Here is an 18408-nt window from a genome sequence, read left to right on the forward strand (position 1 = left end):
GGTCACGTCTGTGTGCCGTGGGTTCGCTTAGCCTGTTTGGGCTAGCCGTACCCTAAGCTCGATCATGTGACTGTGATGAGTTGCGGCCCTCTAAATCAGGCATAAAAGGTGGGTCTGTCTTAGTGCATACACAAGGCAACAAGGCATCTAGTTTTGTTGCAGTTTCTTGAGTTCGGTAGTTTGGCAGTCAGCAGTTCAGTTGAATTGGTTGCAGACCCGTCTCAAGTCTGGACGGCGCTGTCCGAGCCTGGTGGACACAAATGCAGAGTGAGATGGTGTTGGCGGCTTGCGCTTCAATTTATTTAGTCTATTGATTTTCAACGCGAGCAATATTGGCTAAAAGCAAGTTGATCGTTTCTCGTAAAGGGGTCAAGTGCAAGAGACGAGTGTACTAGAGACTCCCCGGGCATGATTTCTTGGTGTTTAGCAATGCGAAGTCATGCCATCCATTCCTTTGTGAGCGCCAGCGCAATGAGAGCAAAAACAAAAAAGCAGATGATCTACGTTTTACAGAGTGGGCGCTCTCTTCAGTCCCACGCAATATCGAACAAAAAGCGTATCGACGAAGTGTCCATGTCGAATTCCAGGTGGCCGGCAACGGTTGAATTCGTCAATCGCGTCTTGCACACCATAACCTAACCGCTCGATCAGATAGCAGGCGATCAGGAATCCAGTACGATTATAGCCATAATGGCAGTGGACGCCGACCAGGGGTCGCGGGAGAGACGTGTCATCCCGTTTTTCCACCAAGTCGTCGATCTCTCGCTGCAGTCTGTCGACGAGGGCAATAAAATCGCGAGCCTCATCAGGAGTCGGAGGGATTTTGGACACAGTCGGATGCTTATAATAATGAACACCACCTTTTTCCATAGTGTTGGGGTTGTATACCGGGCTTTCATGGCTGATGTCAATGACGGCATGGATACGACCGCGATATTTTTGAGAGAATAAGACGGGATTATGCTCGTCATCAATCTCACGAAGCATCTTCATGGCAGCGAATGTATTCGCGATCGGCTTCGAGACAGGTGCGACTTTCTGCCACTTGGCAAGATTTTTCACATCCCATTTGCCTGAGGTGTTCATGTATTGTAGCTGCCATCCCAGACCTAAACGTTTGTCGATGTGTTGACTCAGGAAATCTTGTATGATACCAGACAAGGTTCGGTAGGTGGCCCGGTCGTACAGAAGAGCGTGAGACGCAGGTGCCGGTAATATAGCTGACTTGACAATTCGCTTGCGACTTCCTTGGTTACTCGTCGGTTGTTCAATGGTTTTCTCACTGCCGGCCGGTTGCAGGCCAAATTTTTCCTCGTCGGCGAGGCTGGTGGGGGATGCTGGATTTCTGTCATGCACACGGGACGCATCAGGGATGACGCTGCTGCCAGTGGTGTCCATGGCGGTATGGACAGATGCATCACCGAAAAACCTGAGCAAATCTTCGATCTCCGTAGGCTTGGTCACCGAATCTGCCTCCCCGGCGACCAGCAAGATCGGAATCTGAACTGCAGCCCAAATCTTCTGGCCAGGCAAACCTCCGACGGGGTTGCCGGCTTTGTATTCAGGTAGCGTTCCTGATGCCATGCGACGCCAAACTCCTGTCCGGCTTTGTTTGTTGAAGCGAACTTGAAGGCTGCGGGTTTCTTCGTCGGCGTCATGACTAACCATGCGCATGACACTCGTACTTCGAATACCACCGCGACGATCCCAGAGGCGCCACAAATCAAATATTGGTTCTGGAATCGAAAGTAGCCGGCGAAACTTGGCAGTCTCCGCTTCAGACGGCGGCGATGCGCGAGGACAGATCGCGACCATGCTTAGAATGTGCTGTTTGAGATCTTTTCCGATTGGTGACTCAGACGACGCCATCAGCGCAGACAATGAACAACCAAGACTGTGGCCGACAAGGATGACACCCTGGCCATTCTCTCGGTCCCGATGGGTTTCAATTGCGACTGCAACTAACTCGGCCAGTGCCTCCACCGTGTACGCATCCCACTCGGTGGGTGCGAATCTGGACAGACCGCAGCCGGGCAGATCGATGCCCAAGCATGAACCAACATTGGAAATGCTGGTCAGAAGATGGTGGAACTGCGCCAAAGACCCACCGAGACCATGGACGAAAACCAGCAAGGGAAGGGGAGTCGGCTTGTCCGGAAGGCGGCTTATGTTTGGATGCGGGCAGAAGAAAGTCCGAACGGCTGGATAGGTTGCAATCGACGTGACATAAGGGCTAAAGGTCGTAAACTTCCTCAAAATTCCAGGATCTGTTTTAAAAGCTGGGTTGAAATTAGTGCTGTGATCGAGGAGATGGAGACGAGAACACTGCCTGGCCGGGGAATCACTCACCATCCGAGGTCTGCTGCTGAGGCTGTGATGACCATTCAGTGGCCTGGCGGTGCGGCTCTGTGCCATGACGAAGGGAGCCGTTGCTATCATAGTCATCGTCTTCGTAATCGTCGTCTGAGGAGGCGAGAACCTTGGTTGGAGACTTGGCAGAGCGCTTGCGCAGCCCTAGCCCAGGTCGACTCTTGCCCGAGAACCGCTCACGCAGGAGGAACGACGAGAACACACCACCCGACCATCGTGATCACAAAGGTAGACAACACAGCCAGTTGATTCCAGTTCACGGTGCCATCCTGATATATAGACCGAAGAGAGTCTGCAAGGGAGAGCAAAGAGATGTCTTGAGCAGCGATCCGTGCGGAGTGGTATAGGTTCTGAAAGATTGCGATACCAGGCCAGTCGGGCAGGCCTTCAGTATTCAAAGACTCATGAAGATCACGAATAGGACCGACAGCTTCATTGAGTCCCATGGTGGATGGAGACTTAAATAGCCCTTCTCCCTTGGTCTTGCCCCCAAGCACGGGATGATAGCTCCCAGGGCTCTGGACCCGGGGAAGACTGAGAGTCTTACCCACAGGAGGCCACGCCGAGTGTTGCTTGGATCTCGTCGGCGGAGGATACGCTCGAGTTAGATCTCGAGTCAAGGCCAATGGGAGGCGCTCAATCGGCAACGTTGGGAGATGATCAAACAAGGCATGAGCAGTTGAGGAGGAAAAGTGAGGCAAAGAAAAAGTATTAGGCTCGACCACTCATAGTCTCGAACGTCACAGCGTGGGGGAGATCAAACGTGACCTTTGGGCTCCACTTCCCGGCCGCACATGACGGAATCGGCGGCTTTGGCTGGCTGAGGCTGCATCCTTAACCTCATTGGTATCTTCTAGCGCTTCTAGAAAATGAGAGATCCAGCGCATAAATGTGAGGAATAATTTTGGTCGATCAATCGATACTTCAGGAAGGGCACAAAAAAGAGAAGTAGGGATCAATGAACTCAAGTTGCATTTTCCAATTATAGTATCTTCGAGGGGGCCCCATCTGCACAGGCTTCGAGACGGGAGGGAGCCGCCTTGATGTCTCACAGAATCTGCTTCCTCGTTACCGTGTTCAAGCCAGTGTAAAACCAAATGTCGTCTGGAAAATAGAATCCAGGAGCATGCCTAAAAGAGATCAGTCATCGCGCCGTGTGATGCATCGCCCACCAGACGAGCGTATTTGGCAAGCACGCCCCGGGTGATCTGTGGCTCGGGCGGCGTCCACTGGCGGCGACGTTCGTCAAGTTCCTCCTGAGAAACATCCATGGAAATTTCGTTGTTCTCAGCGTTGATCGTGATTAGATCGCCATCCCGAACCAGTGCGATCGGCCCTCCTACAGCTGCCTCGGGTGTGATATGGCCGACGATGAATCCATGGCTCGCTCCCGAATACCTCCCATCCGTGATGAGGGCAACGTTGGTCAACTTGGCACCCATCAGTGCGGCGCTGGCCTTGAGCTGTTCCGGCATTCCAGGTCCGCCCTTTGGGCCTTCGTAGCGGACGATCAGAACCAAGTTCTCCCCACGTGGGATGCGACCCTCGTCTAGAGCGTCGTTCAACTGTTTCTCCTTATCAAAGACACGGGCTTTACCGGTGAATTTGAGACCCTCCTTGCCCGTAATCTTAGCCACAGCACCGCCGGGAGCAAGATTACCACGCAGGATCTGGATATGGCCCGTCGTCTTGATCGGGTTATCTAATGGGCGAATGATGGTCTGATCTTGTGGCAATGACGGGAATGATTCGACGTTTTCTGCCAGTGTCTTGCCAGTCACCGTAGGGATTCCACCGTCCAAAAGTCCTCCAGCAATGAGTAATTTCTGGACCGACGGAATGCCTCCAATCTCGTAGAGATCGGCCATGTAGTATTTGCCGCTGGGGGAGAGGTTCGCAATAAATGGGATCTTGTTGCTGACCCGCTGGAAATCATCCAAAGTCAAATCCACACCAGCAGTGCGTGCCATAGCCAAGAAATGAAGAACTCCGTTGGTAGATCCACCCAGCGCCATTGTCATCACGAGTGCATTCTCAAAGGATCGCTTGGTCAAGAGGTCTCGGGGACGGATGTTTTTCTCCAGACAAATTTTGATGGCTTCGGCCACACGCACACATTCGCGCATCTTGGAGGGCGATGACGCTGGTGTAGAGGAAGAACCAGGCAAGGATAGACCCATAGACTCAATCGCGGTGGCCATTGTGTTTGCCGTAAACATACCACCACAAGCGCCGGCGCTGGGGCAAGCATGTCGCTCGAGGTCATCCATGATCTCATCCTTGGTCTTGCTCGTATCCCCACCGTCGTCGGGCTGTCGCAATGTGTCATAGGCGTAAGCACCCGCCGCTTCAAAGCAGGTTGAAATATTGATCGGCTTACGGAGATACTCCGAATATCCAATGTTGATCGTACCGCCGTATATCATGATTGAGGGACGGTTGTGCCGGGCCATTCCCATCACCACACCGGGCATGTTCTTGTCGCAGCCAGGAATTGCGATACATGCGTCGTGATACTGAGCACAGGTGACGGTTTCAACGCTGTCGGCAATGATTTCCCGAGTCTGTAACGAGAATCGCATACCTAGATTTGTGCCATTAGCTCGATTACTTCTCGCTCTTGAACTATAGCGCCGACTTCATCTCTAGCCCGGCCCTCACGCCGGGTAGATTGACATACCGTCACTGCCCATTGTGATGGCATCTGACACACCAATGGTGTTGAATTGCCAGCCAATCATCCCCTTCTCAACAACAGACTTTTTCACCGTCTTCGCCAGGTCCATCAGGTGCATATTGCAGGGATTTCCTTCCCACCAGACGGAGGCAATGCCCACGTGCGGGCTTTTGGCCATGGCTTCCTTGTCAGGAACACCAGCCGCGAAGAGCATGGCCTGCGAAAGTGATTTTTAAGCTATTCATTCTCATGACTGGAGGTTGATAACATCTCGTTTCAACGTACTCGAGCTCCCGGGAATTCATGTCCGCGGGTGATTGTGGACGAATGCCGATTGAGTGCGGGGGAGCCATCTGGGTGTTTCGCATCGGTGGGTAGGCTTGGAAAATTGATATAACGAGGCTCGGAAAGTTTGTCCGACATTGTGGACTGATCAGAAGACATGATGGTTTACCTCTGATGGTTGGGCACAATGGAATGAGTGATGAGCTAAGTTCTGTGACGGGAGAAAGAGAGTATCCCACTTGTCATTGAGGATGGAAACTCGCAGACATGTCCGATCTAGCAATCCGCAGTGGATCAACCCCGCCTTATGCCGAAGACCAGTCAGCGATGCCGAATTAACCTTCAACAATGACAAACAGTGCCGCTACTGTTCTCCCGTTTAGTTAGAGCAAATTTCTGCAAACTGGGCATAAACGGATAATTGAGATGGCTCACAGAGCCTATCTAATGCAAGAGACCACCTGAATCGATTGAGTCACAGCAGAGCCGACACAGACACCTGAGAATAGCGGTGATAATACAATCAGGAGCAATATCATCGCTGTTTGATAAGAACGGATAGTCTAGCACATACACCGACGAGCAAATATTCTTGCGAGGTTAAGTGCAATCGCGCTAGATTCGACTTCGTGTAGAGGATTAATGACACACGGATCCGATCATACGGCAGATCATTCCTAGGACATGATGGATGACTGGGTAATGAATCTTCGGAATAAGATCTCGAAGATCCGCATTTGAGACTTGCTGAGGATTGAATTTGTTCTTACGTCCATTGGGACTCCTCGACCGTCCAAACCCCCCACCTAACCCCTGCCCACGACATGAAACCAAAAATGAGATTTCGAAGTGTCGATATGCGTGATATAAAATTATGACGAACTAGGAGAGAACGGTATGGTGGCGAACAAGGATGAGCAAAGACAGGGTTTCTGATTTCAGTGGGTATCTTTAGAATTAATTTCATGTCAATCATGGCTCATCAGCAGTCGGCAAAATGGATTGCGACAAGCAAAGACCAACAGGCTGTTGATGGATTCAGAGTGCATTGTCGTCGGCGAAACCATTTTCTCCAACGGGGTGCCCATTCTCAGCGTCCTGTTTCTCACCCGATGACCATTGATTAGAATGCAAGGCTTCATCAGCTGTGATGTTTTCCAAGATGCTGGGCTTCTCGGAAATCCTTCCATCTGCATCATCGACTGAAGAATCATTGTGTGGCCCGTTGTCAATGGCAAATCCAACGATTTTGCCAGTCCCCGGTTGTGATCGTGCCTCCTCTAGAACATCGCCCTTCCATGGCCGACACTTCTTGACTAGTTCACCGCAACGGAGACAGACCCAGCCCTGGCCTTCCTCTGCTTCCAATTTCTGTACAATACACACAAAACAGTAGACACAACCACAAGGAACAGTCTCGTAGGGGTTGGTAATGTCTGTTTGTGCAGAGCCGGAGAGACTACCTGCAGCTGCCGATGCAGCAAGGATCTCGCTCTCACTAGTTGCGGCCGGGTTTTGATCTCGATAGCAGATTGCGCAAGTACGTTCCGGGAGGAAAGACAGCTCGCCTTGATCATTTGTGGCCTCCTCATCGTCCCCGCTCGATTTTAATGCCTTGATAGTTTTGCGCCATGCTCGCGAGATCCATCGCTTCCACCGACTGATGCCCACCAACGGCAGGAGGAATAGGAGGAATTCAGTAAAGGCATGCCACACTAGCTGCCGGTTCAGGTATTCAAAGGAGACCTCTCGACTGGCCTGGGCTGACGGCGGCGTAAGGCGGATTCGGAGAATTCGATCGACAAGTGTCCGGTAGCGACCGTTCACGAGGAAAATGAGGAAAGAAACAAGGGCCGCGACGGAATGTGTTGTGGAGGCAAGGTCTGTAATCCGAGAGAGCATGCGGACTTCCTGCGATGGCTGTTGTCGCTTGTCAGCGGAAGCCTTTTGTCATGGGGATGTGTTGGCGATCTTACCTCCTCAAAACCACCTTCCTGCCCAACTAACCAGCTCTCCCATTTGTCCCACGCGTACCGTCCCCCCACTGTAAGTAGACCGTACATCGTCTTCTGCCATTTTGTAGGGGCCGTGTGAACAGGACCTTTGCTTCGGCTATCGGTATATCGAAGACCTTGCAAGGCCGCGCCGTAAGAGGCATTATGATCCCAGATAGACAGTTTGAAGAGAATCGCACGCAGTCCAAATAAAATTTCATGTGACCATTCCTCCCGCATTTGCGGCTATTCAAAGTCAGCAGGTTTCGAACCAATCGCGGAGGTATGCGAAAAAAAAAAGTTGACTCACTCCGAAATACTTCAGAGCATCTCCAACTTGGTTCTTCATCAAACCAAGAAGCTCCTCGTCCAATAGTTCGGCGTCGACCTGTCCGACGCGAAAGGCCGGCCTTGTGCCCTCTCTGCCTCTGATCGAGTTCCATAATGACCACCCAGCTCCTGGTACACGGTTTAGTGGATATGGAAGTCGTTGGAGAGTGGCTGAGTTGATCGGAGAAGCTCGTCGCTGTTCCGCTCGGCGGGCGCGAGCTTCCGCATCGCGAGTGCGCCTGCGTTCGAGAACCCGCTCCTGTGCAGCAGCGAAATTTTTAGAGCTCATGATCTGATCATGATTTGATTGATGGCTTTTGGGAGGATTATCGAGGACTAGAGGCGCGATGAGAAGCAGCAAGCGTGTTGGCCAGCCGAATGACCCACCGTCCGTCGGCTTCCCCAGACCTGGAGCCGAGGTTATTCCCACGTGACACGGTCATTCGGAGAGGTACCGCCCGTTTTCACCGAAATGACCACGAGGGCGCCTTCTTGCACAATCCACTAATTTTTGTGGTCAACACAAAGCACAACGTATGGATTTTTCAAGCGGAGGTAGATACTCAATCGGTACACTGAGTGGACTCTGAGGAAGTATTAATGCTCAGCGTTAGGGATTGGATGTTCAATAGCATCGAATCCGCCGACATTCCCAATACTTACTTTGATTGGTCAAAATATCACCAAAAATGCTCAACATCAAATGCGAAATGTGCTATGCACGAGGTCAGGCAGTACTACCTAGTAGGTAGCCTCCTGGTCGAGCGTTTACACTCAAGTAATAGATGAACGTGGTCTGCAGATTGTGTACTTCTAGACGTAAGGCCACAAGTTAGCAACTCTATCTGTCTTTAAGGATTAACCACTTGTGACCTTCGAAAGTCAACCCGCCGAGGGGAATGGTTCGCATGACGGTCCTTATTATTCATGGAATGATGGAATTAGAATGAGAAAAATACACATGAATTACTCTATGATGGATCAGAAAGAGATGGATATTGTCGGAACTAAGTCACACGCACGGTACGTATCAATAAGTTGGACCTAGAAAAGGTGCTTTGGCCCCAAAGCCTTTCACTGATAGTAAGTTTTCATGGCGAGAATGATACACCAAATACTAGTCTCCATTCAATTGAACAACAGCCCTGTACCTAGGTCCTTGAAAATCCTGGTTTGTTTGTTTTGGGCACATTCAACGAATATCACCGTCCAGTAGGGCTCGGTGGTACCAAAATGCATTCCGAGACATTGATACAGGGTCAGTTTCCACAGCCAAGGCTATAATTTTTATTTTCAAGAATCTCTACTTAAATGGCCTTCTTTATGGTCAGTTCGAGTGGATCTTACCTGATACTGTTGTAAACTCAAACTGACACAGTGCTAGAAAATCGCCAGAATCTCGAGTATTCACTTAAGTTGAGACAGTGCTCTCGTTGACTTCGTCCCGCCTAGAGACTGTTGACCCATCATGCCTGTGGTCTAGTCAGGTAAGCTTCAGCCTCATTATTAGTAGCTCATTCGCGCTAAGCTATTGAGACGGTCCCTCCGATACAGTTTCTTTCCTCACGCCAAGCAAGTAAGACCTCTGAGCGAGATATTCTGATAAATAATCTGTGTTTGAAGTGCTGTGTCTGAAGCATGCCGAGAGATATTGTATTTCAAGCTTCTCGATCCTTTGACTGGTGTAAGATGACCTCGATGGATAGTCGGGTGTGGCTGTTCATGCTCGGATTGAGCTCTCAACAATGTCCAGGCACCTCACTTGGCTGGGTCATAGTTCGCAGCTTGGGGTAGCGATAAGACGGAGACCCGTAACACAACCAAGCCACTTTAAGAAGGTCGGTGGGGAATCTGGCTAGCTCTCTGCAACGGCATTTCTATCCGATCACGCTCTAACTGTGGCCCTTAAGCGAGGTACCCTGACTTCTGCTTCTTCCGGTCATCATTTCCAACTCATAGACCACGTGCATGATAGACCGTAGACCATTGACTGAGGTCATCTCGTATGCGGGGCTTTGGGTGATATCTCACTAAGCAAGAAGTGGAAAAGGTTCGTGCACACTTGCATCGCTCAAGACCGGTTGCACAGGGTCGCTGTATACACGATGATTTCTCAGGACAAGTATGTTCCGTAAGTCATACTCGGTCAGAAGACCGGGGAGCTCATAGCCAGACAATGAAGCGATAATCGCATTCAAGAGTGGTCAAATTCATTCCCTTTGCCATGAAGGGTTGGGAGACAAAGGAACCGTCCTGAAATTGGTCAACAACAAGGACAGTTCTCTGCTTCAACAACAGAAGTTCCCACTGGATCAGTTTGGCGGGGCTAAGCATCCAGGCGGCCAGACAAGCACGAACAAGACTCCACCAGGGGTAAGCAAGCCCTGACTGACCAATCAAAATGTCAGTCAAGACATCGTGGGTGGCCCCCCGAGATCAACTAGTTGGATACGCGGCTTGGCATTCATACACGCAACAAGCGCTATAGTCAATTCGCCCGGACCTATCCATGGCGCACTGCATGGTTTGAACGGTCTCATTTGACTATGTATGAACGTGCTTCCGTCTTCTGTTTTCTTAACGAATCGGAGCTAAGTAGGTCTCCGTTAGTGACCGAGCTTTGGCTAATGGTTGGGTATTTGCGCCACTCTGCCGGGAGTTCCGATCACCGTCGCAAGGTACCGAGCTGAACGCCGAGGGAATCCCACGCTAACGGGGCGAAATGGCGCTGTAAAGCTCGCAAGACACTATAGATGGGGCCAAGAACATTTGATTTGGGATTTTTTGGGCAACCGAAATGGAGACTTTGGCCAACGATCACATACACATGGCTCACTCATTGGAAGCTGGAGAAATATTCCCGGAAGGGGGATCATACCACGTGCGCTGGGATTTGTAGGCGAGACCTCGACACAAGATTCAAAAGATCGCCAATTCTCCTTCTTGTGCTCGCTTCTTCATCACTTTCTTTTACTTTCAAAAAGTGGCCTATTACCAGCCCTAAAATCTGGATCTTCAGCGATGAAAGCCGCTACCGCAACGCTCCTGGCTGCTGCCTCTTTGACAGGTGCACAGCTAGCCACCATCTCCGAGCCCTCGATTTCTGAGATCAACCAGGCGGCGGCCACCACGCTCTCCGAGTCTCCTACCTCTGATGTGAAGGGTGTGGCTTTTGATCGTTTCTACCAGGTCTGGCTGGAAAACACCGATTATGATGATGTAGAGAAAGATGCCAACATGCAGTGGCTGGCCTCTCAGGGTATCCTGCTGTGAGTGTTTCAAAGAAATTGATCTTATGTCGTTCGGTTGATAGGGAGATCATATACTAAATGAGCCATGATAGGACCAACTATTATGCTGTGACCCACCCGTCTGAGCCCAACTACTGTGCTGCGGCTGGTGGTGATACATTTGGCATGGATAATGACAAATTCCAACAAATTCCGGCCAATGTGTCCACCATCGCTGATCTACTCGACACCAAGGCCATCTCGTGGGCCGAGTATCAGGAGCACATGCCGTATCCTGGCTTCCAGGGCTTCAACTACTCCAACCAGAAAACCTACCACAATGATTATGTGCGCAAGCACAATCCTCTGATTCTGTATGACTCGATTGCACAGAACGAGACTCGTGCTCGACAAATCAAGAATTTCACCGACTTCGACCATGACCTGTCCGACCAGAAGCTCCCGCAGTGGGCCTTCATTACTCCTAACATGACCAACGATGCTCACGACACCAACATCACGTTCGCCGGCAAGTGGGAGCGTAGCTGGATGTCCTCACTGCTGAAGAATGATTACTTCATGAAGAACTCGCTCATTCTTCTGACCTTTGACGAGGATGATACTTACAACAAGACAAACCGTGTTTTCAGGTATGTTCAGACCACGGCTTTCATCGCGTAGCCCAGGAGTCTTGCAAGGGGGATTGTGGCTCTTGCCCCGTGACCTTTAAGCAACCCATAAACTAATAACTGAACAGTGTTCTCGTCGGCGGTGCGGTTCCTGACCACCTCAAGGGAACTAAGGACGACACTTTTTACACCCACTACTCAACCATTGCGTCTGTCAGTGCCAACTGGGGTCTGCCTTCCCTCGGTCGCGTAAGTAGATTGTCAACATCTCAGATTTGTAAAAGAACACCGGATACTGACTTGAGCGAATAGTGGGATTGCGGTGCCAACATTTTTGAGATCGTCGCCAACAAGACCGGCTACGCCAACTATGAGGTCGACATTACCAACCTGCGTCTCAATGAGACCTACCCTGGCCCGCTATCGGCTGGGGAGATTTCTAAATACTCTGCAGTCTGGCCCGTTCCTTTGACTGATGGCAAGTGCTCAGCCGGTCACGGTGTCTTGGATCTTGTCAAGAAAACCTTTGCTGGACAGTCCGCTACTTACAACTACTCCGCACCCTACCCTTGGGATGCGAAGTCTGACTACAACACAAAGGTCACTGTGACACGAACCAACTCCACAAACACATCGGCTTCGTCGACTTCCGGGTTGGCGTCTTCGACTCCCAGTCTTCCGGCCAACGGTGCTGGTGCAGGCGCCGTTATTTCGGGCCCTGTCATTGTGGCGGGGGCTTTGGCGGCTTGCCTGGCGTGCCTTTTGTAAAAGGACTATAGGTGACTTTTACCTCTTTGACGAAGATTGTCTGTCCACGAATCTCTCAATTATTATCACTTTGTTCAACTAATTGATTTGCGATCCCAATGATATCAAATGAAGGAGCAAGTAAAAATAAAATTGCAATTTTACGAGCCACAGGACTTGTGAAAAAGCCTTGAAGACTTGTAGTCTTGAAGTATGTAAAAATAATCAATGACCATCTCATCTAGATGTGATCAAAAGCTTCACTCATCTCAGAAATATTAGACCTGGACTGCGGTTCACGCACAGTACAAAAGGGTATGGTGGAAATGGACAAGTTTTAAGTACCGTACAGCGCACACTATTCTCCGTACTCTTTTCCAGTGTTGCCTCTTCAGAATTGCAAAGCCAGAGGCCCAAAATAACCGACTGTTTGATTGCACTAGCAGTGATGCCAAAATCACGACCAGTTTATGAGATCACTCTCTTGATGGTGATTATGACCTTGAAGTGAGTATGGAAGTTGGTGCTCAGATACACGGACCCTCAAAACCCTCGGACAGTCCCAGCGGTGGATACGGCTGGTCAAAGCATGCATCAAGTATCACCTACGCCACCGATGGAAATATTCGACCCGAGGGCAGTATGTTTTCACCACATGGATACAACTACCTTTTGTCGAGGAATATTCAATGTTTCCGTCTACTCGAATGTTGTCAAGACGGGATGCTCGAAGTGTACCTTCCCATCCCACATCACAATGACGTGATTATAAGCGTCTGTTCTTGATATGCTGGAAACCCCACGCATGTACACAACTTGGAACCTTGGGTCTGCAACAGGGAGGCAAACGGGAGCTACCTATTCTCAGGGACTTCGTACTAGATGTTTGGAGCAAGACGAAGAAAACTCGTAGAATATATTATATCTTCATCAAGTCGTGGTGACCATCTAATGTACAATTAAGACCTTCCAGAAGGTATCTTCCAATTATTCAGCGATTCCACGCTGCTTCATGCCCTGCAGGTTGAGAGTGTCTTGATCACCAGGTCGGGACTCTGACTCCTTCTTAATGTTGCTCTCGGGACCACCTTCGCCAAGGTACTGCTCAGCCTTGGCCAGACTATCATAAAGCCAAAGTAGAACGTTAGCCATGCCCCAAGTAGTGCATGGGGAAATAGGAAATGGAAGGAGCTAAAACATACCGACCACGGTCATCCCGGGTACCACCCTCATCCTCGGGGATCTTGCGGTGGTCACTGCCAGAAGCTGTTGAACCAGGACCGTACTTGACACCACCTGACTGTGGGAATCGCTGATCCACCATCTCATCGACACCGGACTCGAGGGCTTTAAAAGGACGGCATGGTCAGATTGCACGCATTTGAAGAAGAAAGGGAGGCGCCCGAAAACCTACTTGAGTCACTCTTGCGACCAAGTCCCTGCTTAGCCTGGTAGGAGTTCAAATCCTTCTCGGCATCGAAGGCCGTCTTGCGGAGTTCTTCAACGTGGACCATTTTGGCTTTTGAGGTGTGGAATGAAGAGACCTTGAGAGATTGTGCTGTGAGAATGATGCTGCAATGCTGAATATGAGTGTATCTGATTGCAGGTTTCTCCAACCCTTTATATACATCTTTGCGTGAAGACAAAAGTCATACCTGTCATGCATTACCGTAACCCTACATCATATGTATGTCACTAGACAAGACCCACGACAACCCGCCGGATAAGGGATCTGGGGACACGCTTAAGGGAGGAGGTCGTCATTACGTTCCATAAAAGCCCTCTGTGGTCAGTTGCGTTGGTGGAGAAGTTCGAAAAGTTGGTAAGTAAGCATGATATCGTCAGGCACGATGGCTGTTCTGATCTCATGCTTCCACCCAGAGCCATGAATCATGACACATTCGAGAATGTCTGTGTAGCGTCGGGCCGCGCGAGTCGGGAAAGCCGAGCCGGTTCGCCTTAGCGCCTGGGGCTGGCTGTGACCCGGTCCGACTTAAGTCCGGGTTGGCGGGGAGGAAGTACAGTATCGGAGGCGGTGGAGCTTCACGATTGAAGTGGGCTGTCTTTATTGACGATCAAACTTCGGCAGTCATTTCGATCAGAATTCAGGCATTTTGATGGGTTTTCTTTGAAGGTACCCACTATTACTCACTCGCGCTCTTACTGTACCCAGCTTGGAGAAGGATATTCGCAATCTCACTCTGCGATCGAACATCGCAGTTCCGCCATGGCCTCGGCGATTGAGCTGCCGGGTGAGGCAGCTCCATTAACACATCGCAACGTGGTGGACGTCCTGATCTTAGCCGCCAGCTCAACCCAACAACAGGTTCAAGCGGGAACTAAGCAACTGGAGCATTGGGAGCATCAGCCTCTTTACCATGCTATGCTTCAAGTAAGCTCCACACTTCTTTTTCACCCACAACTGTCAAGGTGAACTGAGGCTGACTTATCGTGGAACTAGGATGTCTTCCTTGATCGTTCCCTTCCCACAGAGGTGCGGTACCTTGCAATCATCCGCTTGAAACATGGTATCGATCGGTACTGGCGCAAGACAGCCACCCAGTATGTTCAACGTCGACATCACTCTTTGTTTCGCCTCGGCAAAGTACTAATCGACAGCGGCAGCGCCATATCCAAGGATGAGAAAGCACAGATTAAAAGCCGAGCTCTTGAGGCTGGAGTAGAAGAGCCTGCTCGTCCGCTCGCTCTTCAGAATGCTTTGATGGTGGCGAAGATCCTCCGATTCGAGTTCCCCCATGACTGGTGCGTCCAGCTTGCCTCTACCTAGTTTCGTAAATGCTGACTTTGAAGAAGGCCTGATGCCATTACCTCTGTCCTCACTTTCCTTCGATCCGCGATTCAACCTGGTGCCAATCCATTGCAACTCCCTCGAACCCTCCTCATCCTCCTCCAAATCATCAAAGAATTATCGACTGCCCGAATTCAGAGAACCCGCGTACACCTGCAATCAGTCTCTCCCGAGGTTTTTCAGGTTCTGAGTAGAATCTACATTGATAAAGTTGGCCAGTGGGTTGGAATTTTTGAGCATGGAGGTGCAGATGAAGCGGCTCTACTAGAGGTTCTCGAACAAAGTCTCGTTTCTCTGAAGGTCCTCCGACGCCTTATCATTTCGGGATTTGAGCATCCAGCTCGCGATCAGGACGTGCAAAACTTCTGGCAATTGACCTACACGCAATTCAGTCAATTCCTGGCGTTGCTGGATGGTCCTGCTCAATTACCACAATTGGTACATACAGCGATAGAAAAACACATCCTGCAATTATCAAAGCTGCATGTCGAAATGGCAAAAACACACCCTGCGTCTTTTGCTCGATTCGATAATAGCATTGAGCTTGTGAAGTCATACTGGACACTAGTGGGGAAGTTGAGCGAAACATATACAAGTCTTGGGACAGATATCGAGGCGGAAGGGAAATCGCTTCTTGAGAAGGCCGGCTTGCGAGCATTGCTGCTGATCAGGGCTTGCGCCAAGATGGCATTCAACCCAGCCCAGACCTTCAAATATCAGAGTGCCCAGGACAAGGACGAGCGGAAGCAAGCGGTGGAACGCATCAAGACCCAACTTTTCACCGAAGATTTTGTGGTGAACGTCATGGAGCTGCTTGTGACACAATTCTTCAGGTTCCGAAGCATTGACTTCCAGGAATGGGAGGAAGATCCCGAGTCTTGGGAGAAGAAGGAGGAACAAAGCACCGAGGCTTGGGAATTCTCAATTCGGTCTTGCTCTGAGAAGCTTTTCCTTGACCTCGTTATCCACTTCAAGGACTTGCTCATTCCTCGGCTACTCCACGTTTTTTATACCTTCGCCAGTAAGTACTCTGCTGATCATCATTTCTACAAGCATCGAACTAAAACTTCAATAGCCACGGAGAATCGCGACGTTGTACTCAAAGATTCCTTGTATTCGGCCATTGGCCTTGCAGCTGCCAGTTTGGAGCAACACTTGGACTTCAACAGCTTCCTGGAGAAGACAATGGTCCCCGAAGTTCAGATTGCCGATCCCGAATACCGGCTTTTGAGGCGACGGATTGCAGTGGTGCTCGGCCAGTGGATGCCTGTCAAGCCGGGCGAAATAAACCGGGATGTTGTCTACCAAATATTTCAATATCTATTGAACAAAGACGATCCGCTCAACGACCTTGTTATTCGGATTACTGCGGGTCGCCAACTTCGAAATGTTCTTGATCCTTGGGAGTTCACTGCCCAAGGCTTCATGCCCTATGCTCAATCGATACTTGGCAGTCTCATGGCTCTTGTGCAAGAGGTGGATGCCGCCGAGACGAAAATGGGACTTTTGGACACAGTGAGAGTGGCCGTGGTCAAGATGGAACATTATGTGAGACGCCAATTCACCTGGAACGACGTTGAAAGCTTTGCTAATAGTTTCTAGATCGTCGGCTTTTCGGATCAGATCCTGTCGTTGCTTCCTCCGTTGTGGGAGGAGTCTGGAGATGAACATCTCATGAAGCAGGCGATTTTGACGCTCCTCTCGGCTTTGATACACGCCCTGAAGCAAGAATCTGCGAGATATCATGCGCTCATCCTTCCTCTGATCCAGAGCTCCGTTCACCCTGAATCGGTATGCAACCCTCGCAGATCGCCTGCCAAATCCCGATTCAACTAATCAAAGCGCGTTATAGGAAACTATCGTTTATCTTCTCGACGAGGCACTGGAGCTTTGGGCGGCCATCATTATGCAGACGCCGAGCCCCGCCTCACCTGAAATTATCTCTCTGCTTCCCTCCATTCTTCCCATTCTTGAAGAGGGAACCGATGCAACTCCCCAGGGTTTGCAGATTGTGGAGTCTTACATTCTCCTTGCTCCGCAAGCTGTGCTCAGTGACGAACTCCGGCTGCCAATTTTGAATTCTCTGCAAACACTTCTCCAGTACACTACGAAGCAGCGCACCGGAGTCGTGCCTCGCTTAGTCGATATGATGATCCGTGGTGCTGAAACTATCGACGGTGGGAGTGAGGCCAGCTACAGTGCAATCTCACAGTCCCTCCTTGAGAGCTCTTTCCTGCAATCACTCCTTGAAGGCCTTTACACCGCACACGAGGCAAGCCAGACCACTGGTCCAAACCGAAAGACCACCTACGTGGCCGGGGTCGTTGAGACAGACTATTACTCGGTTCTTGCGCGCCTTGCGCTCGCAAACCCCAAGATTTTTGCCTCGGCAGTCGCCACTGCGACCAGCTCCGCTGAGGAGCAAACCCTTACCTGGCTCCTCACCGAATGGTTCTCGCACTATGACAACATCGGCAGTGTGAATCAGAAGAAGCTGCATGCCCTTGCTCTGACGCAACTTCTCGCCCTTCAGGCTCCCTCATCCGACACGTCGGGAGCTACACCTCCTCCTCCATATATTCTCAATCACCTGCAGTCTTATCTCACTATTTGGACAGATATTATCACTGAGCTTGCCGAAGGTGGCACAGACCCCAATGCGGATTATCTTGTTTGTTGGAATGCTCCCGCTGGCTCCGCGACTGCTCAGCCCGAGGAACAGGAGAACGAAGATCCTGAAACTCGCCGCCGGCGCGAATGGGACAATGCGGACGCCATCCACCGGTTCCCGATGCGCGATTTCGTGCGACATCGCTTGCAAGAGCTCATCGTAGCATGCGGTGGAGCTCAGCGTTTCCAGGAAGAGTGGTTGCTGAATGTTGATGCCGAGGTGGTTGCAGCGTTTGGAGCGCTGGGTCTGATTTGATTCACTCATGCATTAAGATTAGAAAATAATCGACTCGATATCCATTTCACGTCTTCAGGGATTTTCAGACTGCATGCTAGCATCTGTATGATCGAATAGCGGAGACTAGCCTTGTCTGCAGTCGACGAGTCTAAATTTTCTATCTCCATATCCCCATGAACTACTTAACAACTAAGAACACTCCTCTCTTCATAGTTGTCAAGCCCAACTCTCAAGCACTTGGTCAGAAAGATACTCATTTATTTAATAAAAAAAATTTAATCCAACAATAGACCAGACAAACATGTAAGATGCAATCTACTTAAATTGTAGATGAAAAAGCTTGACCAAGGAAAACGACAAACCAGTTGTGAACACAATGAGCCCCCAATCAACGCCAAACCGGCCTGAACTGAATCAGGACTTGCGCTT

General features: G+C 50.3%; 6 protein-coding genes across 6 annotated transcripts; 2 read left to right on the plus strand and 4 right to left on the minus strand.

The window, feature by feature from the left end:
* Positions 1-507: 507 nt before the first annotated feature.
* POX_e06830 (uncharacterized protein) lies at positions 508-2816 on the minus strand (the record flags this gene model as incomplete). The annotated part of the gene is made up of 3 exons (XM_050115646.1): positions 508-2279; positions 2350-2514; positions 2573-2816. The coding sequence occupies 3 exons, from the start codon at positions 2814-2816 to the stop codon at positions 508-510; spliced, it is 2181 nt and encodes a 726-aa protein (XP_049968106.1).
* A 684-nt stretch (positions 2817-3500) lies between these two features.
* POX_e06831 (putative dihydroxy-acid dehydratase) lies at positions 3501-5470 on the minus strand (the record flags this gene model as incomplete). The annotated part of the gene is made up of 3 exons (XM_050115647.1): positions 3501-4954; positions 5051-5264; positions 5333-5470. The coding sequence occupies 3 exons, from the start codon at positions 5468-5470 to the stop codon at positions 3501-3503; spliced, it is 1806 nt and encodes a 601-aa protein (XP_049968107.1).
* A 900-nt stretch (positions 5471-6370) lies between these two features.
* POX_e06832 (Peroxisomal biogenesis factor 2) lies at positions 6371-7945 on the minus strand (the record flags this gene model as incomplete). Its single annotated transcript, XM_050115648.1, has 3 exons — positions 6371-7252; positions 7309-7572; positions 7637-7945. The coding sequence occupies 3 exons, from the start codon at positions 7943-7945 to the stop codon at positions 6371-6373; spliced, it is 1455 nt and encodes a 484-aa protein (XP_049968108.1).
* Positions 7946-10677: 2732 nt separating this feature from the next.
* POX_e06833 (Acid phosphatase) lies at positions 10678-12283 on the plus strand (the record flags this gene model as incomplete). The annotated part of the gene is made up of 4 exons (XM_050115649.1): positions 10678-10925; positions 11000-11536; positions 11644-11764; positions 11828-12283. The coding sequence occupies 4 exons, from the start codon at positions 10678-10680 to the stop codon at positions 12281-12283; spliced, it is 1362 nt and encodes a 453-aa protein (XP_049968109.1).
* Positions 12284-13249: 966 nt separating this feature from the next.
* On the minus strand, positions 13250-13776 carry POX_e06834 (uncharacterized protein; the record flags this gene model as incomplete). The annotated part of the gene is made up of 3 exons (XM_050115650.1): positions 13250-13382; positions 13465-13609; positions 13677-13776. 3 exons carry the CDS (start codon positions 13774-13776, stop codon positions 13250-13252), a joined length of 378 nt encoding a protein of 125 aa, XP_049968110.1.
* Positions 13777-14489: 713 nt separating this feature from the next.
* POX_e06835 (uncharacterized protein) lies at positions 14490-17997 on the plus strand (the record flags this gene model as incomplete). Its single annotated transcript, XM_050115651.1, has 7 exons — positions 14490-14654; positions 14724-14824; positions 14888-15025; positions 15077-16092; positions 16147-16619; positions 16674-16862; positions 16924-17997. The coding sequence occupies 7 exons, from the start codon at positions 14490-14492 to the stop codon at positions 17995-17997; spliced, it is 3156 nt and encodes a 1051-aa protein (XP_049968111.1).
* Positions 17998-18408: the final 411 nt, after the last annotated feature.

The sequence above is a fragment of the Penicillium oxalicum genome, chromosome V (genome assembly GCF_001723175.1).
Source record: "Penicillium oxalicum strain HP7-1 chromosome V, whole genome shotgun sequence".
Taxonomy (NCBI): domain Eukaryota; kingdom Fungi; phylum Ascomycota; class Eurotiomycetes; order Eurotiales; family Aspergillaceae; genus Penicillium; species Penicillium oxalicum.